The following is a 22,983-nucleotide window of genomic DNA, read 5'->3' as shown; positions in this document are numbered from 1 at the left end:
ATCCATCCATCCATCCATTCATCCATCCATCCATCCATCCATCCATCCATCCATCCATCCATCCATCCATCCATCCATCCATCCATCCATCCATCCATTCATTCACCCACGCGGTTGAGAGATGAATATCTGCAAACAGGCCACTTGATCCCTACTTATTTGATGCCAAGATTTTTATCGTGACGTGCGTCATTTGCAGTACTCGCTCAATGTCACCATCTGTCATCTCCTGGAGCAACGTGTTTAAGAGCACACGGGCATAAACGCCTACACTTAGCCGAGGCCCAGGAAACGGTAAAGTAGGACTACGTGTTTCTGCTACTATCACCATGACACAGCAGAGCTGTTCTTCGGGACTTTCTCGTGAATGTCTCGGGGAAGTCTTCCAATGCCCACAGACGACTCTAGGTCTGCAGAGGAACCGTTAGTTCTTTGTGCGTACGTTCTGACAGGGTTCAGTTATCGATTCTTCTTCCAAGCCCAGATTCAGATCTTGGTCCAGCTAATGGTAAAATAAACTACTTCTTCCGCAGGATTTCAACCACTTTGTTGTCAAGTAAAGTATCTGTAGCGAAGCGTTCGTTACGAAGCTTTCTTACTAAATCGAGGACGTCTTCGATGTAGCTGGTGAATGATTCACCGGCCCGCTGAGATCGTTCACGTAAGCTCTGTTCGGCCTGCAGCTTACGAACGGCAGGGCGGCCAAACACGTTGATAATGGCGGTTTTGAAGTCGTACCACGTCGTAAAATCTGATGCGTGGTTGTTGTACCACAAGCCTGCCACAGCCGCGACGTAGAAAACCAAGTTGGTCAATTTTCCTGCCTCGTCCCATTTATTGAGGACACTCACGCGCTCGTAAATCGCGAGGAAGTCCCCCACGTCGGTACCATCTGCGCCAGTGACATGAGGTCGGTGCAGGTGGAGGCTTTTGCTGGGCGGTGTCTTGAGGCAATCGAAACGCCAGAGGCATCGAATGAGGACCGAAGTTGTTGTGACGACACAGCACTCTCCACCAATTTGTAAAGGCATTTATTGACGGCACTAGGCGACGATGCACAACGGCGACAGTCAAGACGGATCGCGGACTCTCATCACGAGGGGCGTGCTCTCAGAGAAAAGCCAAAGAGGACGACCCGCTAGAAGGCGCTCGAGAGGACGGCCCATTACAGAGTTCGAACGCTTCGCTACATATCGACATTTAACGAGCCGGATAACGAGCAGTTGTAGTAACACTACTGCAGCAACATTTGATCGATCACAATACTTGCGATTGTGAAATCTTACTGCAAACCTCATGTGTGATTCCAGAGGGGGCAGTAATGGTGCCTTCAAGCAAGAATAAAAAAAAAATAGGTGACTCCACGAGGCAGCATGGTGTCTGCATGACACAAAAACGGTTGGCAACAGGTCTGTCATTCGTCCGCCAACGTGGCGTAGTTGTAATCGTATTTTACTGCTGAACTCCAATTTCACGTCGAGTGGTCCACAGTTCGATGGGCGCGACATGCCCAAACACCCACGAAGTTAGGTTTAGATACTCGTTGAGGAACATAAAGGTATTAAATATATACCATAAGCCTTTTTTTTTTTCAGCGTTGATTTGGGACGTCAAACTTCGAGGATGAATCGACAGATGGGTGGACTATATATAGTAGCTGCGACTGAGGTCTTTCAAGTCTTTCACATTGTCTAGGTGGATTTGTTAAATTGTGAAGCCGACGTAGACAGAAAGAGAAAAGCGTAGGTGGTAGGAGGTGGAGAAAGAAAAAAAAATCAGAAAGAAGGAAGGAAGGAAGGAAGGCAATAGCCGACAAAAACAAACAAAAGTGCGGCGAAAGAAGCAGTTAAAAAAGAGTTTTTCGAGAAATCAGGGCGCCGTCTACCCTCCCACACTCGGTCGATATCCAGCAGTAACGCTTTCCATGACACTTGGATCAATGGTTTTGTCTTTAATTGGGGGGTGACGTTGAGCAGCTTCCGCTGTGGGATCTCGTCCCTAAAATTTCGACTTTGCCGGCTTTCTTGACCGCGAACCTTTGTTCTTTCTTTAAATAAAGAAGCCAATCGATCCGTGTTTTAATTCTTTCATCAGTTAGTGTTTTTTTACAAAACTTTTTTCCGAATGCCTGCGATCACCGTCTTGCATTTTTCATACCTCTCCCGCACCTATTATTGTTTAGAGCTTTCCAGTCAGGCGGCAGCCAAAGACCAGTTTGTCCTGCACTCCACAAAAACATAAGGGTTTCTAGTAGGCCACGTTTCTAAGGTTCTCATATATGCTTCGATCTTATCTTTCCTTTATCGCACGTTCTGTACTTCTTTTATATTTACAATGCACATTTTCTCTCTTTCTGTCGCCTTTTTCGGTGAATGTTATTGTTACGTCGCAGTTTATCCACAGCCCCACGTGTCAGCGCTGGAGCAGCAAGTGCCAGGTTACAAAGAAACGCTCGTCTGCATTTGGCTCCAAAGGACACTCGCAACGTCTTCCTCAACCTGAGGCCTTCATCGGCATGACTGCTTGCCCGGCACCAACTTGCTAGCGAACTTGGAAGCACACGGTACATGCATGCTTCGTACATCTTTGCCACCATCGGGATGCGTCATCCACTGACTCTGGGCCGGCGCCACATCCGCACTCAAATGGTGAAGCGGCCCTTTACTCGAAAGTGTGTCTATGTAGCTTACCTACAGTGCCAAAAGTTTATTGTACTGTAGTGCTTAACTTAGTTACTTGTATAATTACACTTTTATTTTGAGAACTCTGACTAGCTCTCGTTTTTATTTTCTTGAACACGTGGACAACGCCTGTTGAGACATGTTTTGTCCTCGTCTTCTTGACGCAGCATTCTTCGACTTTAAACGGCATCTTTACTTGAAGCGATGTTAACCACAGTTGTTCTGACCTAAAAAAACTTGCTTCATAGAATCGCACACTCTAAGAAAAAAAAAAAACGCCAGCCTGCACGGAAAGCGCAGGACAGTCACAGCGAAAGCTGGGAGAGCGGAATTTCTAGAGCCCGTTATAAATTCTCTTGGGGCAAGTACACAAGCAACGTACCCACTACGCCTCAAATCACAATTTTTGTGAAGTTGGGGAGCACCCACCACGACATTATTCGCCATTCTGCGGAGAAGCGAGGTACCATCTGTAAGGCATTATGTGCACTTTGTTTATGCGATGGTTGATGACGATGAAGAATTATGGCTGAGCCCTTTGTAATGGGTTGGAAGCTTTAAACGACCCACTAGTTACGTAATTCGCATTTTGTGACGCCCGGTCGTTATTTAACTCTCCCACCAGGCTTTATAACATACGTTAAGGTGAGAAAGATAGAGAGAGAGAGAGGGAATTAACTTTATTGAGACCCTGAGGAAATAGATCATGGGAGCCTTATGGGCTTGCTTGGCAACCAGTAGAAGTGTACTTGCGAGGAACCCACTACGCTATAAATCATCATAACTTTTTTGAAGCAGGGAAGCAGCCACTATGCAATTTTTCGTCATTCTGCGGAGAACCGTGGCATCCGCTAAACACCTGTAAGGCATTATGCGCACTTTGTTGATGCTGTGGCTGATGAAGATGAAGAAATATGGCAGAGCCATTTGTAATGGGTTGGAAGCATTCAACAACCCAATCGTTGCGCAATTCGCATTGTGTGACGCCTGGTTGTTATTTTACTCTTCTACCACACTACATTAGATATGTTAATGGGGTTCCTTCCCGACATGAAGCCTGTATAGGGTCTTTTTGAAAAGCAGTTTAAAGCACTGGCATAGCTTTGAGGTAGAATACTGGGCTCCCACGCAGAGGGCCCATGTTCGAACATCGTTCCACCCTGGATATTTTTTCTTATTTCGTTTCTCTTTCTTATTTCGCGCGATAGTGGTTACGGACACCGGCGGTGGCGAACTACGAATATGGAATATGGCGAATATGGCAGAGTCCTTTGTAATGGGTTTGAATCATTCAACAACCCAATCGTTGCGCAATTCGCATTGTGTGACGCCTGGTTACAGAATTCGCGTTGTGTGATGCCTGGTTGTTATTTTACTCTCCTACCACACTACATTAGATATGTTAATGGGGTTCCTTCCCGACATGAAGCCTGTATAGGGTCTTTTTGAAAAGCAGTTTAAAGCACTGGCATAGCTTTGAGGTAGAATACTGGCTCAGCTTCGAACATCGTTCCATCCTGGATATTTTTTCTTATTTCGTTTCTCTTTCTTATTTCGCGCGATAGTGGTTACGGACACCGGCGGCGGCTAACTACGGCGCCAAAAGCGGCCCTTGCTGCGATCTCACAAGAGCTCCCGCTGTAAAAAAGAGTCCTTTGGCTCTTATTTATGAGTCCTGACTTGCCACGCATACGACTCTCTTTAAAGATACACGTAAAGTCTCTTTAGAGGTCATTATGCTCTCGTCGCAGAGTCGTGTGACCCACAAGAGGGTTAGCTTGTCCTCTTGAAAGAGCGTCGTATACGTGGCAAGTCAGAACTGAAGGAAAGGAGCCACACGTACTCTTTTTTACGGTGAAAGCTGTTATGAAATCACAATAGCCGATTTTGGTGGCAGGGTTGTCCGCCGCCGCCGCCGCCGCCGCCGGTGTCCGTAACTACTATCGCGCCCATTTAGGAAAAAAAATATTCATGACGAGCTCGATTCGAACCAAGGTACTTTGCGTGGCAGTCGAGTGTTCCACTACAGAGCCACGCCGGTGCTTCAAACACCTTCGCAAAAAGACCCTATGCAGGCGTGATGTCGAGCAAGGAATAACGTTTAACTATGTAATATAGCGTGGTATAAGAGTAAAATAACCACCATACATCACATATAATGCGAATTGCGTAACGAGTTGGTGGTTTAAAGCTTCCCACCCATTACATATGGCTCAGCCATAACTCTTCATCGTCTTCAGCCACAGCATCAACAAAGTGCGCATAATGCCTTCCAGATGTGTAACGGGTACCTCGCGTCTCCACACAATGCCGAATAGCGGCGTAGTGGGTGCTTCCATTCTTTACAATATGATTTATGGCTTAGTGGGTACCTTGCAAGTCTGCTGTGGTATATCCGCACCAAGATAGTTTACAACGGGTTAAAGGCAGTTAGTTCCTCAAGCTTTCTCTGTGACTATGCTGCGTGTGCCGTGCAGGCCTGGTGTTATTTTTTTTTCTTTGAGAGTACGTGATGGGCAAGTAGTACTCAGCATCGCCGGCAGTAACTGTTGTCCCCGTGGACATGAAGAGCAGCGTTGTCGACTATTCGCGCCTGGTACTGTCCGAGGAGATGTCCGCAGTGTTCGTTCGGAAAGATGGCAGCAGTAGAGGTTAGAATACATTTTGCCTGAACTCTTTCATTACCTGCGGTGCATCACCAGTACAGTATAGACATCACTGCTGAGATGCCGTCATTGCAAGCTCGAAGGAACAAATGCGAAGCGTAGTGAGCGAATTTTCTTCATCCCCAAAGACGTCGCTCAAACTACAGTAGCATGTGCCCTTATGGGGCGATTCCAAATATTCACAGAGACCAGAAGGGGCATTCTGTAGGAGTCAATCAAGTGGATTGTTCGCTTCACCGCACACTGAATGGAAAGAAATAGAGAGCAGGCGGGCCGGGGCCGACCGTAATCACTCGTATCGAGCCCCATCTCATCAGTGCGCGCTGAAATAAACAATACACCTAATCGACTACAAAAGAATACCACCCCAGTTTGGACCCCTGGGCTTAAGCCTGGGGCGCTGCCGCTCTGGGCCCGTACGTTGAGGGCCCTGACTACACGTCGGGGCTGCAAGTTAAAGCGAATGATATGTATCAGTACCAACACGCGCAAACGATAACCGCTCCCCGCCAAAACAAAATCAATCACACTATATGTCCGAGTTGACGCTGGCATGATGTGAACCGAAGAACCTTCGCTTTTGCTGATCGGCGTAAAAGACAGATATGCGAGCATCCGTTTTCTCTAGTAATCGCTCTTCGTGTCATTACCTACGCCGTTGGTCGACCCGACAATAAGATAAGTGCAAGGTCATTATCGTCGCGGGCTTCAGAAGCATCCGATGCGAGAACATCTCGATACTTGTCTAGGTCGCTAATCTGGAAAGCTGTACGTTTAAAGTTGCTGTAGGTACTCCGGCAGACTGTGGTTCTTCACACGTGTCGGGCCTTGTACGCAGCGTGCCTTGTCTTCATGCTTCTAATTACGTGTCATTGATATTAAATGTGCAGCAATGACCGACGGGGGATCGAGCGTGCAAAATAATTGCGAAGAGGTTTCTCGGATCCGCTAACGCCCGCGAAACTTTTCATCGACATGGCTGTGAATGCTACCCATCTACGGGTCACTGTTGCTGCCGTAAGTTTGCCGAACTTGATCTTCGCAGCGTATACCTTCGTAAAAGTGGTCGACGGCGCTTCTTTGATGTGTCCTCACGTATGCAGTACTCACTTTTATCGCGAGAAAAAAGACACCGGCTGTCATGTTGAAAAATATTTATTTATTTATTTATTTATTTATTTATTTATTTATTTATTTATTTATTTATTCAGGAAGAGTTCTTTGTAAAGATGAATCGCCAAACTCTTTCGGCATGCGCACCTTCGTTAAATACAGTACACGGCGAAGTCCACGTTTTCGAGCAATTGTACTCGACGTCGGTTGCAGTAAAATTTTCCCAAACACGTACAGGTACACGATCCGGCGACAGCGCCTTTTAATCGCCCTGTTCAAGTCTGACAGTTATATGAACCGCAAGTCTCAGAATGATCATGCATTCACGTGTGGCCGCCAACATAGCTGAAAATGGTTCTAGCTCTTTTTTTCCATCGTTCATATTCTTATACATGCTTAGTATGAGTGTCACTGGTGCCTTGATATCACGTAACCACAATATCGCTTTGAGAGGAACATCCAGCAAGAACAAGCTGACAGTAAACGGCTGTGCTCAGTATTGGCCAGGAACGGATAGGAGTATGTGATGGGTTTTTTGTGGTAGGCGCACCATGGCAATAGTATACAGCGGTTTGGAAAGGTTCACAATCCGCCGAACACGTGACAATAAATACAGAAAAGTTGAGTAACCTAGGCTTCTCTTGACGAACATCATGTAAGTGTCACAGGTATCCGGAGCTGAAGAAAGAGAGAGAGAAAGAGAGAGAGAGAGAGGGAAGCAAATAAAGACAGGAGTGTTAAAGATGTGTGAAGTAGGTTCCTGCCCTTCAGGGCGGGAAATAGATAACAGGATTAAAAGAGACAGATGTAGGGAGAGCCTTAGTCGCACGAGTTACAACGGACTGTATATATTGGCGTTGTTGAGCAGCGTGTCTTGCAGAATCTTTTCGGGACACGTGACACATAGCAAAAACTGATCATAACACGTTAACGAGTACTTGCTGAAGAAACATTTCGCAACGACTAATTTATTCACATAGACCTGACTGTATGTACACGCATGATTAAGTGCGTCGAGAGAGTGACAAGAATGCTGCGAAAAAAATGAGTTATTGTAAGGTCAAGGCCGCGTTCGACCTTTAGCTTAATATAACAGTAATATTGAATGGCTCCTGCAACTTTTTTTTTTTTTTTTGCCATCGTGACTAAAAAAAATCACACGCAAGAACAGCTTGCACAAGTACAACAGCCTATATTTCGCAAGAGCGAGGCATTGAAGAACAAGCCTTTCATAGGAAAAGCTTCTCAAATCACGCACCTGGCTTTAACGAACGTCAGAAATGCTCTCTTGTTTTGGCCGGTTAGGAAATCTCTGCACGTGTAATGTCGCCAGTCTTACTTCATACCTGCACATACGTAGTCTAGCTATGTACATCCTGTCGCACGTGTGCTTTCGTAACTTTATTATCTGTCATGGGGCCTTCAATGGTGGCGTGCAGACGGCTCTTTGCAGGTGACATTGAGCGCAGGACCGGTGTAAGCAATGGTGTACCAAGAAAGAAAACAAAACAGATAAATAAGAGATAAAAAGACATTTAGTGGAGCTAGTGGGGTTTGAACAAAGACTCGTATTCATCAAAGAGTTCGCGAGCGAAATCTTTTCTTAAGAAAATGTTCAGATCAATCACGATAGCTGTCGTATTTGTGTTGTCTGCGTTTGTACAGTTTATTTCGATCTACGGGGAATCTCTACCGAACTATGGATTGACTTTCTCTCGTTCTTAGCGGAAACCTTACCAGTAAAGGTGACGAGCTAGTGAAAAAGAGCTTTGCGAATGATGACATTTGTGAATTTGATCCGATGTTCGGAGGTAATATAGCGAAAACCAATCGTGCCCCCCCCCCCCTTCTTCCCATTATCTGTTAAACGGACCATGACACCCCATTTTCGATCATAAGGTGACGAAGTCAGGTAGGATGTTATATTTTATACGCAGGAATTTTAGGCAAGCTTCACAAACCATGAAATAAAGCCTCTACTTTATGTATGTAAGATCTATTCTAGATTATGCTTGTGTAGTCTGGGATCCTCATCAGCAGTACTTAATCGACAGACGCAAAAAAGTTCAAAATCAATCAGCCAGATTCGTCAGTATCAACTACAATTTCTTTTCAAGTGTTACAGAAATAAAACGAGCTTTAATATGGGAGCCACTGATGGTAAGGGGACAGAAGCTGCAGCTTAAATTTCTTCGTAGTATTTACTATAATAGAAACGCCATTGATACCCATGAATATATCTCAGTACCAACGTACGTCTCAATTAGACGAGATAATTCACGGAAAATATTAGAATACCCGTGCAAAACACACACTTTTGGTAGTTCCTTCTTTATAAAAACAGTACAGGAATGGAACCTTCTCCCAGACGACATCGTCAACGAAACTGATAGCGAACTTTTTTTCCATCCTGTAACAATGCCCACATTGTTATTGTCAATAAGAATGGTTTATTATCTCGAAGCGTTGTGATGTTTAAAATGTATGAATGGGATGTTTTTTTTTTAATTTGCGCAATTCAATATGATTCCAGCGTTATTTTTCCTTTGAAGTACTTTTTGTGTTGTATCTATTGCTAATTGTGTTATGTTGTGACCCATATTCACCCCCCCCCCCCCACCCCGCTTCCCATTACGAATTGCCTTATGGCGATTTAGGTGAAGTGTAAATAAATAATATTTGTTGTGTAGGAGTAATCATTGTGCACTCACAAACAAGCTGGCCAAGGTTTAGCTCATTTGGTCGCGCAGTGAATATAATATCGAATAATTTCATGCGAGCGGTCTGATAGTCGGGCAACACTGAAACGCTTGCGAGCCGTGACGTAACGAGCTGCTTGCTGAACGAACATCTGCATTCCGGCGAACGATTCTGTTCCCTGGTCAGCAATGGAGATATTTCATCTGTGTTCAGCTTGCCATTCGAATTAAATGATTTCCGCCGGCTGAAACAATGCCCCCGCCGGCTCAGCAGCAGCACGCTGACCGCGTGTGGCAGAGTCGCCCATCTAGTAACAGACCACAGCTCCACTTCGTGCAGCACGCGACATCACACGGGCCATGGCAAAATGACGGTCGCCGGCGGTGCGCGGGGTTTATAGGCGGCGACATCTGTGGCTTATTTTAGACTGAAATACTCTTTTACAGTAAATTTTTCTTCATAGATGTACAGGCATGGTAGACCCTCTACTTGTATTTTTCGCTGAAAACCGCAAATTGCTGAGTGAGCGTGCCATGGCCCCTTTAAAAGATGATCGCTTTGTCTTCTTTTTTTTTCTTTTTCGTCCGAGGCAGCGAGTTCCTCTGAGCGAATTCAGTGCTAGGAAGCGTGTTGGGAAGTGCGCTGATTTGGTTTGATCATATGTCGAATCTGCGCACGTTGCTTTTTTTTGTGTAGTCTCCACCGTGGGTAAGAGCGAAGTACGAAGATGGCGAATATCACGTGTCCGGCATATTCGGTCACCTCCTGCAGGCGCTCGCTGACTTCGTTCCCTTCAGGTGAGCTGCCACAGAACACGCCTTACTCTCCGGAATGTCTCGCTTCACCCACTTTGATAAAATTTGCAGACGGCGAAATTCGATTCAGAGTGAGCGTAACTGCTGGTAAAGATTGACTGTGAACATTAAAGATCTGTACGTGGTCTTTGCGGGCTTCAAAAAACGCCTTCGCGATGTTGTACCTTTGTTTATAGTTCTGCCCACATCGCAAATAGATCTTTTAAATTACTTTTAGGGGCGAAGCACCTTAGGGTCTCGGCGTGTCGGCGTGCATCGTCGTGTCTTGTGACGGTCCATTTCCTTGAGCGCAAGAGAAGGCGCCACCACCCCAGCGCTCGCCGTGTGGCGAGTGAGAGCGAACGGCGCGCGTTGACTACGGAAACGCTCTTTCTGCGATGAACGCTGAACCGGCTGAACTACCAGCTCGCAAGGGACGAGAACGCGCCCTCGCCCGCGAGAGACAACGCCGGCGCAGACAGCGTCTGCTAGCGAGTTTCTTTACTGAAAAAAAAAAAAAAACCGACTGCTCGCGCTGCACAACCGTTCACTGGCCAGCTCATATATATTGGCATTGGACCTTGACCTGCAATGTACTGCCAGTGGGAGATTTCTCTTGTGCGTAGTTGAAAAATAAAGATTCGCAGCGTGCACGTTAACTAAAAGCGGACTGCGGGTCTCTGTGTGTAATCTCTCTTCTATCTCTGATTGCCCATTAGCAGTGACTTTCTTAATTACAAATACGTTAGACGCCTCACAGAGGCACTGTGTAAGGGGAGTCAGATGTAAAAGTAAGAGCAATGTCGGTTAATAAAAAAATAAAACAAGGAAAAGTTCACAAAACTAAGCACAAAGTAAGTTAACACCAAGAACAACGGCAAGTACAGCAAAATAGGTGTCAACACAAAGCTAGTGATATGTAACGTTAGATTGCAAGGCATTATGATTCAGCAAGTGTGAAACACAAAAAGGGAAATGCACAGTGCATTAGACATATGGAATGCATACGTAAGTACGCAAATTGCGCAGATTGCCGGTATTAGCTAGGATAACGGTGCGTATCAAAAATAAATCTTAAAGGGGTCATGAACCACTTTTCCAAGTAATGATCTAATGACCTCAGTATCGGAGTTTACTGCCTCCCGAATCGATTGCCGCAAAAATTTCTCGAATCCGTCAAGAATGAGCGGAGTTACGGGGGTTTGGCGCACGCTCTCAGCGCTTTCTCTCTTTTCTCGTGCCGACGAGCGCACTGAAAGCTAGACAGGGAGGGATGACACGGGGGTAAGAAGTTACGTCAGCGCGCGTCATGAAACGCGATCGCTCTCCCGCTGTGATTCGCACGCGCGAGTGCGGCTACCGTGTAAAGTTAGCAGACTGAGGAGTGCGGCGCGGGCAAGTGGCGGCACCCCGTGGCAACAAGCGCATCTCATCCGGCTATCGGCCTATAAGCATGCTATGTCTCCGCGACGTCAACGTGCAGACGCCCCGCCCACCGACGAGAGTGAGAACCGGCCTGTGTTTGAAAAGAGGGCGCCTGAGGAAACGGCAACTTCGCGCTCCGCTTGTGGCCTTTACGCGGCGCGTACGACTGCAATATTTTGCAGAGCAGTTCATAGCCGTGTCAGCTTTCCGCAGGTTGTGTTTTTTCAATAAGCCCAAGGGGTGCTTCATGACCCCTTTAACAAAACAGCATCAAGTTTACGTAGGAATAATTTTTTTCTGCATATGCATTTTCACAGCAGAGCTACGACGTCAACGGTTGCGCACGCGTTGTTGAAAATGAAGAGATGAGAGATGCGCGAAGCAGGAACCAGTAGAAGCCCTTTCTCTAAGCTAAGCCAGCCAGCGCATTAGTCAAATATCCGGGTATATGGGTCTGATGCCCATACGTGTTTTCGTTGCACTCTCTTTACATTTATCAACAGCCACGTCGCACGTCACAGCGCGGTGCTATGTATACCGACGTCCGCTCAAGTTTAGTAAGTAGGTTGACAATAATAATGAAAAAGAAAAACATATCTATGTCACATAGGCCAATTTAGTCTCTTTTTTAGCTAGTACACAATGGCGTCCTTAGTATTACATCGGCGGCGAGCGTCTATACGAGAAACTAAAATGTCCTTCGGAATCGATGGGTCTACGGTATTGCGTCACTATCTTTATTTCTTTTCCTCACCTCTTTGGTGATCTAGTTTCGCGTTCATATTTAGATGCGTGAAAACGGGAGGGGTGGTATGCACGTTACATCGAGCTGATGACTCACGAGTCTTTGCGTTGTTCCTCGAGGCAACTATATATTGGTTTTACGAATAAAGTCGGCATGAAATTACTCGACGTCATGTTACATGGCATTACTCCAGGTGAGCACTTAATATACTACGATGTTTTAAGCCATTTTAGGCGTTCTACGTTCCGTCAGCAATAGCGAAGCAACAGGTTTTTCGTCCTCCCAAGCCCCACAGTCGAAAATTAATGTGCTGAATGCAACCAAGTTGGGGATATAGACAGCTGCATCTTGTCCTGCAAGCGCTTTTGTCCTGAAAGGGAGGGACTCGTAAACGCATGAAGAAAGGAGGGTTTCCCGCCCGAATGCCGCGAAGAGAAAAGGTTTCCGGAAGGTGCGCGGATGATTCGCGAGCAAGTGGCTGGTATTATTTTACGTTTTCTGCGAGAGGCCGGCTTACATTATACTCGGTGAGGCATAGTGCGTGAGGATCGCTCCGACGGAACACCTGGCGGCCAGGTCTACCATGCTAACACTGCCTGTGGCAACATCGCCACCGCCACCATGAGTGAATGAGTTATATAGCAAAAAATTCACAGCATATCCACGGGTGAATGATGAAGAGCTTGGGCGAAGCTCCTGAAGCAATCATGGTTACACCGTGGAATCTTCAGTGGTTTCGCCCAGCAGTAATCAAAGCGATAGCCCAGTACATCATCAAAGACGTGACAAACACTGTATATATTTATACAAGAAATTTTATAAATCGTAAGTGGTAGCTAGACGTGGTTTCCGTTCCCCCTTCATTATGACGGCTTTATGGTCGGTGAAGTGATGGATCGGTGATGGGAGATACTGCCGGTTACGCCTTACGCCGGACGCGTGACAAGGTTAGACTAAGAGGAGCTTCGCCCCTAATAAGGAAACATCCAGTAGCCAATTTAAGTTATCGCAACGGCAAATTTCTCTGTTTTTATGATTCTCGCTCTTCTTTGTTTTCCAGTTTCGACATCACTTATGACCCCGAGCGTTCGTTCGGAACTCGCCACGAGAACGGCACTTACACCGGCATCATCGGTCTTTTGCAGAGAGGGGTGAGCGGCTTGTATGCCTCATAGAAGCATGCAGTTTGGCAACTATGAGCTCAGTCACTCCCTTAAGACAAAGCTATCTATGACCCACCAGTAGAGCAGTTTGTCTTTAAGAAAGACCAGAAATATGGCTACACTATGACAGAATATTAATGAGAACTAACAGACAATGCCAAGGAAAGAATAGGGGGTGTTATTTGTAGTAATTAGGATATAAATGTGAAGAAAGTAAAGTGGACGAAAAGATAACTTGCCGCCGGCAGGGACCGAACCTGCGACCTTCGAATAACGCGTCCGATGCTCTACCACTGAGCTACTTAGGCGGTCATCCTCCCGTCCACTTTATGGGGTATATATGTGCATTTAAACCTAGAAGTGTTAGTCAGCGCCGATCGCAGCCATGGCGGCAAGTGTGGAACACTCTTTTTGAGCCTGTTGGCGTCACGTAGCATGTGGTCTATTTACGAGTGGCAGCTGACCCCCTATTCTTTTCTTGGCATTATTGCGTGTTAGTTCTCATTATTATTGTGCCTAACAAAGAAAAACGAGCCCTTAAAAGTAATCTTCTTTCCTTAATTCATGGTGAGGGTCTCGTTCTGACAGACTTGATGCCTTCAGGGAGTATGCGCGGGATTACTGGTCAGCTGCCACTCGTGAATTGATCACGTGCTACGTGACGCCAACAGGCTGAAAAAGAGTGTTCCACACTCGCCGCCATGGCTGCTATCGGCGCTGACTAACACTCGTAGGTTTAAATGCGCATTTATACCCCATAAAGTGGACGAGAGGATGACCGCCGCCGTAGCTCAGTGGTAGAGCATCGGACGCGTTATTCGAAGGTCGCAGGTTCGGTCCCTGCCTGCGGCAAGTTATCTTTTCGTCCACTTTACTTTCTTCACATTTATATCCTAATTACTAAAAATAACACGCCCTATTTTTTCCTTGGCATTATTGTCTGTTTGTTCTCATTAATATTGTGCCTAACAAAGAAAAACGTGCTCTTAAAAGTAATCTTCTTTCCTTTCTATGCTATGACAGGCAACACAGTCTGCGAATAATGTCTTAGTGAGCAGAAAAACATACGCCATTAAAGAAAGTTATCTATTTTTAGGCAGGTCTGAGCAGCAAGCAAGTTAGGTGGCCCTACAAGAACATATATTACAATATACAATCCAAGAACATGTAAGAAAGAGAAACAAAGGACAAGCTATATAAAAAGAAAACGATGATAACCACGAATTACAAAGTTCACGGGAAAAGGAGAACATCTATATAGGGTATGAGTCGTCATAATTACTTTAACGTGTCAAACATTTTATCATATTCAATTTCCAGATTATGCTGCCACATTTGGTATTGATTCTTTACAAAAGCGCTGTTTTGACACAGAAGAGATAGCTGTTTCACCAAAAAAAGCCTAACGATTCTAAACGGCGATGCGGAGCTGTGAGCGTATCGAGGTTCTGAAATATCGTATGCACTGAACTAGGTTTAATACAGCTCAGCTTTGTTTATTTATTACATCGAAATTTAAGTTTGTTGTTGTTCTTAATGTCTTCGTTGATGTTCTAATTGTACGAGGACATTTTCATAGCCGATCGCGGAGGACGCGTGGAAAGTGCACACCCTGAACGAACATCAACTCTCTGAGTAATCGATTTCGTTGACGATTAAGATGTCATCCACACCGCGCAGGCCGCTGGCCAGTCGATGCATTCATTTTGCCTGCCTGTGCATTGACTTCAGGAGGTGGACATGGCCGCTTCCCCTGTGTTCGTGCGATCGGACCGTTTCGAGGTGGTGAGGTACGGGCCCGTGATATACACCAGCGACTGCGCGCTTATTGCTGTCGCCGGAGAGCCATCCGTCAACGCGTTCGGATACCTGTTCGTCTTCGACTGGCAGGCAAGTCAACCAACCTTGCGCTGGAAATTTTGCCTTTTGCGAAATACTTTTATAGCTAATAGGACTTTCTGGAGGTTAAGAAGAGAGGGGAATGGAGGGAGGATGCATAGGAAGAGATAGAGGCTACCGGGGCCAGTGTTTTGTAGCGATGGCTTTTCTGATGCCTTTTCATGCTTTTCCCGCTTGGCCTCGCCACGGTGGTCTAGTGGTTACGGCGCTCGACCGCTGACCCGAAGGTCGCGGGATCGAATCCCGGCCGCGGCGGCTGCATTTTCGATGGAGGCGAAAATGTTTCAGGCCCGTGTACTTAGGTTTGGGTGCACGTTAAAGAACCCCAGGTGGTTGAAATTTCCGGAGCCCTCCACTACGGTGTCTCTCATAATCATATCGTGGTTTTGGGACGTTAAACCCCAGATAGTGATTGATTTTCGCGCTTTGCCAGTGGTCAGAGCGAGGGTCCTCACTCGCTATCAACGGGATCAGCCGTACGTGATTGGTGGGCGATAATTCTGGTATAGAATAAAGCATAGCGCATACCTCTTCAAAATACCAGCCCGGAGGATGCGTTCGTGCAATGGCCAGTGTCGCCGTTCAGGTTTTTGGTTGGGTGTTCGCATTACAGTTGCGCATTACACACCGAATCAAGGCGTTAGTGTCTGTTCGCGAAAACGCAATGCGCACTTCAGGCGCATTATTTAAAGCTATCCTGGCTTCAGCGTCAGTATCTTCGTTTCCCATCACGCCACAGTGTGCACGTATCCACTGGAATGTGACATGGTGGCCATTTTTTTGTAGCAACGCCAAGAAGCTTTGCAATTTCTATAGATAACATATAACATGAGCGTTGACTCATGATTCGATCGATGGTTTGAAAAGCAGTTTTGGTAGAGCAGAATATCGTCCATCTACGAGCAGACTCTGCGGAAAGCAATCGTGTTGCCTCCAGGATAACAACCTCTACGGCAATTGATGTGGTCTTGCGGTCTAACTTGAAACGTCGAGCGATGATTATTTGCGGGATGACAAAGCCTTGGGCGGAATATTCCTATAGCAAATATAGCGCATGATTTCTACCTGAGCACGAAGAACAATAGCAGACGTAGGGGTTTATGTACAGCTATTAACGAGTGCACGTCATGGAAACTGTTGCTGCAGTGCCGCCCTTGAAGAGCGCTGAGGTGCGTTTTAACGTGAATGTGATGAAACTACGCGTGCATTCAGTTGATGTGCTTCCTTCTTTTCAGCACAACCTCCTACTTCTCCTTTCACCTACCAAGTTATTTTTTATTCTCTTGCGCTTTACTTATTACTTTCTCGAAATAATTGTTACACCCGTAGTAACAGTAAACCAACTTCGTAAGTTGGCTTGTTCTGAAACAATCTCTATGCTTGAATGTGACATGCACTCATACGCGTCACTGCAGAAATAAGCCTTGCGTAGTTCAAGTGCTCTAGGTGCATCATGTTTGTCTCTGTTGAGAAAGACAAACTCTACTGTGAGAGCATACGGAGTCTTTTGATCGTCTTCCTAGTCTGTGGCGTGACTTGGCCGTCCGCCTCGCCCTGTTCACTATTTGTCACTGGATGACGTCGTTGAGACCGGCGAGCTGGTTCTCCCACTGCTCCTCTGTAGTGTGGGGTACAGAGACGGCGTTAATGTTTTGTGCGCATTCCTATACCATGTGGCACAGGTGGTTCCCCTCGTGGCAAAAGATGCAGCCGTTTTCATAAAGTGTGGGATAAATGATGTGGCATTTCCCACGACGGGGAAAAGTGTAAGTTGCGGGAATGCTATCGCTCCCTGTGAAGTCGTTTTCGCCTCATGGCGCACGCGCATCCGGCGGGTCGGCGTAGTTTCCGTACTCGCCGCCGTATGAGGGATGGCGCTGTTCCCGCGGTGGCGCGGGAACAGGTGTAATGGTTCCAGGGCTTACTTTTGGGAACTCAGTGGTGTGCATGAGGGCAGAGGTGCAATCGGGAATGGATATAAATCAAAGGACTGTGGGACGCCTCGCGTTGGGTGCTCACGGGAAGACGACAAATGAGCCTGTAAAGGGTGATACGGGATGGGCAGGTTTTGAGGCGAGGGAGGCTCAGAGCAAAATAAGGTTCGAAGAAAGGCTAAGGAATATGAAGGAGAGTAGATGGGCAGAGAAGGTGTTCCGTTACTTGTATAGGAAGTGCGTGGACACACAGTGGAGAAAAAGAACTAGGAGGCTCACTAGTAAATATACGGCTGGTAGTGTAAGCAGTATGTCAACAAAGAGCGTTAAGCGAAGTCAGAGAGGCGGAGAGGATTTACTGGACGGCAGCTATGGAGAAAAAACCGGCTTTGAGTAACTACCGAAAGGGCAAAAATGAAATAAGGAGGGAGGCATTTTACGACAATTCAAGGGGAAGCGCTTTACTGTTTGAAGCGAGATCGGGTTGCCTTAGAACGAGTAGTTATAAAGCGAGATTCAGTAAAGAAGGAGAACAATGCACGTGCTGCGGGGAAGATAAGGAAACGGCGGAGCATGTTCTGATTGAATGTGGAGACATCCACCCAGGTGTACGTTTGGGCACGAGCCTACATGACGCCTTGGGTTTTAGAGACAATGGAAAGCTGAACACACCCGCGATTGAAATAAGTAAGAGACGGTTAGAGTATTGGTGGCAGAAAACTAGAGAAAAAGGAAAAAAATAAATATTGGAAAAAAAAATAAGGACATTCTGCCGTAAAGGGCAGAGAACGGAGCTGAAAACTTAAGTTTTTTTTTTTTTTTTTCTGGAGTGAGATAGTTTTAATTGAAGTAAAGACACTAGGCCAACGCTAAGAAAAAAAGAAAAGTAAAGGGTTTTTTTTTTTGTCGAGCCTGGTGGCACACTTGTCACCGCCCCGTTATAAAGGGGACGCTCATAGCATCCATCCATTCAGCCGCCCTGGCGATGAGAGGTTGTGCAGACGCATGAGGAAGAGCACTCGGTCTCTTTTGGGGCTGGGAGCGCTCGTCAGCAGTCGTCTCTCGCGGTAGGTTCGTGGGGACGTTTGCGCAGTTCGGTCCCATGGGCTCTTGTGGTGCGTCGAACGTCGGCGACGCCACATTCGTGGTACAATGTGTGTGTGCGTTATGCTGTTGTGTGTGTTGCATTGGCATTATAATGGTTTAGTTATTTGTAAGATTCGGCTGGCGGGCTCACTGTTATGTAAAAACTAGTAATAAATATTCACGGGCTCGTAGCACTACGGTGCGTACTGCGGAGGATACACTCTCCTTAGCAGACTGTGGTGCGTGTGTTTACAGATGTATCTTCTCGGTACCACAAATCTTAAGAGAAGCTTCTTTGACTTACAAATTTTGGTGTCGGTGGCGGCTTGGTTCATGCACTGTGCCGCCGCCACTGCATACTAGTTCGCGGAGGTACACAAGCCCTACAGGTGGTGCGCCGGTCGCATGCGTACTTGTGATGCCCTCTCGATCTTGGGCTATCAGCGATCAGCCGCTTCTGATACTGAAATCTGATCTATGATTGAGGTTATTGAGGTGACTTGTCATTTCCCGTTGGCACATTTCATTATTGCCTGGATATTAACGCATGACCGTCATTGTTGCGTGTAGCTACTGAAGCGTTGCGCTGCTAAACACGTGGACGACGGTCCACGTGTTTAGCAGTTGGGAGTGCGCATTGCGCAGTGAGAAAGAAACAAGAAAAGAAAGAAAGAAAGAAACAAAGAAAGAAAGAAAGAAGGAAAGAACGAAAGGAAGAAAGAGAAGTAGTACGTCAGGGACGCAGACGCCGAGCTTCGTTAGGCTCTGCGCCGTGCTCCCGACCGGGCTGCAGAAATTAGGCGCCTTTTCCTCTTCAAACCACCACCAGCTTCGTTTGCTCCCATTTTTACGATAGGGCATGGGCTCCTGAATTATTAATTTTTTTCTCAACCCGTCTCTTCCGTAGTGCCAAGTGTATGCTGAAAGTACTACGAAAACGGCTAACCATTTGGCATTTGTTAATTGCCCATCTATCTCCTTTATATTTTCTCTCTATCGTTTCCTGGTATAACATGCCGTGCGTGCTACACGTGTAGCCTTTTATCGCACAGCGCCTACATGAAAGTCTTGCGCAGGCATGGGCTGTCATTATCGCCTCGGTTCCGCTGATGTCCACGGCACTCGCACTCGTCGAAAGGCGGAGGCCTGGAAGTCGCAACAGCTTCCTGCTGGAGGCCTACGACAATACCTGGGACATCCTCTCCACTTTTGCCAATAAAGGTGGGTGGACATGTGTAACAGTGGTATTCCGCGACTGAATTCCCAAGTGAGACTGTGACTCCACAAGCGTGAAAATCTCACATACATAGTACCATTCCGAATTCATAGCACGGCTACTGGTGCAGCTGGGTCGCTCGATAGGTGGCAGAATATATATGTGAATAGTTTATCTTAATGGCAGTACCACGTGAATGTCATTGATCTTTTCAAGCTGCCTTGCACAACATTGCATGATGTACAGTACATTTAAGGTGGAAAGTTGGGCTAGTTGGTATCTTGAATATTACGAAATGTTTACTAGCGAAAAAGACGTTTACGAGAAGAAGGAATACAGGACATACAGGACGGTCCACTGTTAAACGGAACACTCGAGTGATCACCTTTAATATTGCTGGTCCCCTAACTGCAAGTGTATGGGGAAACACTGTTCGTGCGCTGTACTAGTCTGTCAAAGGGAGTCAGAACTATCAATCGCCAGTAGTCTTTTGCATATCTGAGTCACGGTGCTGTTGCAAGGGAGCGATATCCTGACATTCCCTGAACGCAAGTGTTCCCTTTAACAGTGGCCCCGTCTGTAGATGTATTAACCGCTCCTCTCTGTAACGTCGTTCGGCATTGAGAGTATTTTAAGTAAATAAATAAATAATTACATAATCTACTGTTGTTTTATTATGTCATTGTTTTAGTGAACCAGATACAATTAGTTTACATTTATGAATGAATTCACAAGCCTCGCAGTTTTTGCTGACATCCAGGTGTCGAAGTCGTATGAAATAACGTAGAGTCCGCTACTTCATACTGTTTATGGAAAACTGCAACGCGTATGACCGCACAAAGAGCCAGTGATAGCGTAGCCAGACATTTCTGTCCATGGGGGGGGGGGGGGGGTGTTCAGCCATTCTTTATGTGTATATATATATATATATACAGGCATAATTTAAAAAATTCCCCCTCTCCCGTCTATGTCAGTGGAGCCAATGTTCATTACCATACAACTAATAAGACACACAGAGGATTATGCAATCACCTCAATCATCTTTAAGTTTACTGTCAAGAAGGTTGAAGGTAAATGTTCAACCACTATGCATTTAGGAACAGTCCGTCAATAGTGTGACCCAATGGGTCAAACATAATGTCTACAATGGCGCTAAACATGCCTACGCACTTCTGCAGGACACACGGCGAACACAGAGAGCTGCGCCGGCCGGCTACTGCTGTCGTTCTGGTGGCTGCTAGTGCTCGTGCTCACAAACGAATTCGCGGGCCACCTCATGGCCAGCATAGCCATAAGGAGCGAGCCACCAAGATTGCGCTCTGTGGCGGATGTCGCGTACCAGACCTCCATACGGCCGCTGATATGGAAGGACACGGCGTTCGATACATACGTGCGGGTAAGCGATCTTATAGATTCGGTAACAAGTACCAGAAACCAATAAAGTGTTAACAATATTTCATTTCAATTAAGAAGTTTATGCCAAAATGGCCTGTATGTAGGTATAAGCTAGCATTGCCATTTGAACAGCCTCCTTCGAGTCAAACGGGGTCTTTTTGGGCTAAACGGTTTAGCCCAAAAAGACCCCGTTTGACTCGAAGGAGGCTGTTCAAATGGCAATGCTAGTTACCGCGTGTAAATGTGCAAGAACCTGTGGTACAAAGTAATGCAAGAAGCACATATAGAGGTTATACTATAATAAATGCGAAATGCATGAGTGTTTTAATCGATATGAGGAGATATTCTAGTGCCGAATGCACAAAGACTAATGTTTAAATCAAGCATTGCTGTCTATGACGGTATGCTGATATAGTCACAGAATGAAATTGTGGCGAGCACCCTGGCCGCTGCGCTTTGAATGCTCCGAGTAAACTGTAAAAAGAAGTTTGTTATTATTGAGATATTATTGCGCGTTTCATTACGCTGGCGTTTGGTTGGGTAATGTCGGGCCAGACGCTTAATGAGTTAGCTGCTAGCGCTACTTTGTAAAACATTCCAATTTGGGGCTATCGCATACATTGCTACGCCCTTGCGGCGAAACTGTGACTTTTTTCCCCCAAGTAAGCTTCAAACAGTAAGAACATAGCCGTAGTGTCCCTTTCCGATACAAGTAATACACATTAAAGCGTCTATACAATATGCATATATGATTCCCACGCTTCCCGAACGAGTGGAGCGCAACGCTAACCTCTTTTATTCCGACCACGATAGTGTGACACGTTCAATACCTTCTTTAAAATAGGGCCATCTTTCGCGGTGGGTCTCTATTATCGATCTTCCTCCATTTTTCCTATGCTTCCTCGGGCTCTTCCGTTATACGATTCCTTGACGAACATTACGAGGAGCCAGCACTGAAAATTTTCACTATTCACGGAGCGCGTACTCTTCTGTGTGCAGAAATCACCAAAGCCAGCGCTGCGCGCACTGACCCGACTGGCACTTCGCAATCGCGGATTCGTGTCCCTGGACGAACTCTACTCCGAAGCTTCCCTGGAGCAGTTGTACAGCGGTCGCGCTGTCTTAATCAACGACAAAACCGGTAGCATGCACACGCTTGCCAAGCGCTGCCGCCTTACCGGAGGAAGGCTGTACGTGGCGCCGGAGCTGCTCTTCACAACTTTCAGCACTATCGCGTACTCGAAGCAGCTGTCCGCAGAACTGCAGGAGAGGATCCAGGAGAAGTAAGCTTTCAGATTAAAGGGGCCATTCTTTATGTGTGTTCGTGCGTGCGTTTGTGTGTGTGCGTGTCTATGTGCACACGCAAAACTTATGGGGGCTAAGGTTTGAACCCCCCTCCCTCCTTTCCCGTCCTGGCTACGCCTGTGTTTGCATTTCGTATGAAATGAATGTGTTGGTAATGCTATAGGATTGGATGAGACATGGTTCAGTGCATTCGTGGAATACAGGATATTGAAATCTCGCTCCTGTAATAAATAAATAAAAACTGACAGTACATGTAGCATCAGGCCAACAGAGAGGACGTGGCGAGCGAGTCAGCTTATTCATACAGAAGAGTTCCAGTACGCTCCGTGGACGCAGACAAAACGAACGTCTGATTGGTTCCATGTTTTCGGGTATCTGAAAAAAAAAATGCGATAAACGCTCACCAGTAAAATTTATTACAATTCGGATATATCCGATAGACTCCGATTTTAACGGCCATTATGAACCTGTACCGTTCTTTATCAAAAAGGCATATTCTAAGCGGTAATTGATACATCGGCCAGCTTGGCCGTTGTATACATTACCTGACGCCAACAGTATCTCGTGGACCGCACCCATCGCACATTTAAGAAAGGGCTTGACGCGCACGGAGCGATCAAGCGACGTCAACGTATGTAGGGCCCCTTTAAAGGGACACTAAAGACCAAAACGATTTTTTAATACCAGTAAAGTACCCTTTAACGATACCAGAAACACCACGTTTGCTGCGAGAAGACGCTTAGTAAGCGAGAAAACGCGCGAAAACAAAATGTGGGTGGCGACGCCACCTGGATATTACCGCACCATTCGTTGTGAGGTCACATGTTTGACGGCGCCTACTAGGGACTAAGTAGTTCCTAA

The 22,983-nt window shown here is 46.3% G+C and overlaps 1 protein-coding gene and 1 long non-coding RNA gene across 2 annotated transcripts; both read left to right on the top strand.

Moving 5' to 3' along the window:
- The first annotated feature begins 2,578 nt into the window (after positions 1-2,578).
- On the top strand, positions 2,579-9,957 carry LOC125757498 (uncharacterized). The gene is made up of 3 exons (XR_007415270.1): positions 2,579-2,648; positions 6,238-6,364; positions 9,857-9,957. It is a non-coding gene; the product is annotated as an uncharacterized LOC125757498 (long non-coding RNA).
- A 2,589-nt stretch (positions 9,958-12,546) lies between these two features.
- LOC119381858 (glutamate receptor-like) lies at positions 12,547-22,104 on the top strand. Its single transcript, XM_049412916.1, has 6 exons — positions 12,547-12,575; positions 13,185-13,275; positions 15,019-15,177; positions 19,283-19,427; positions 20,601-20,818; positions 21,817-22,104. The coding sequence occupies exons 1-6, from the start codon at positions 12,547-12,549 to the stop codon at positions 22,102-22,104; spliced, it is 930 nt and encodes a 309-aa protein (XP_049268873.1).
- Positions 22,105-22,983: the final 879 nt, after the last annotated feature.

The sequence above is a fragment of the Rhipicephalus sanguineus genome, chromosome 2, assembly GCF_013339695.2.
Source record: "Rhipicephalus sanguineus isolate Rsan-2018 chromosome 2, BIME_Rsan_1.4, whole genome shotgun sequence".
Lineage (NCBI taxonomy): Eukaryota > Metazoa > Arthropoda > Arachnida > Ixodida > Ixodidae > Rhipicephalus > Rhipicephalus sanguineus.
This window is presented reverse-complemented; position numbering and strand designations above follow the sequence as displayed.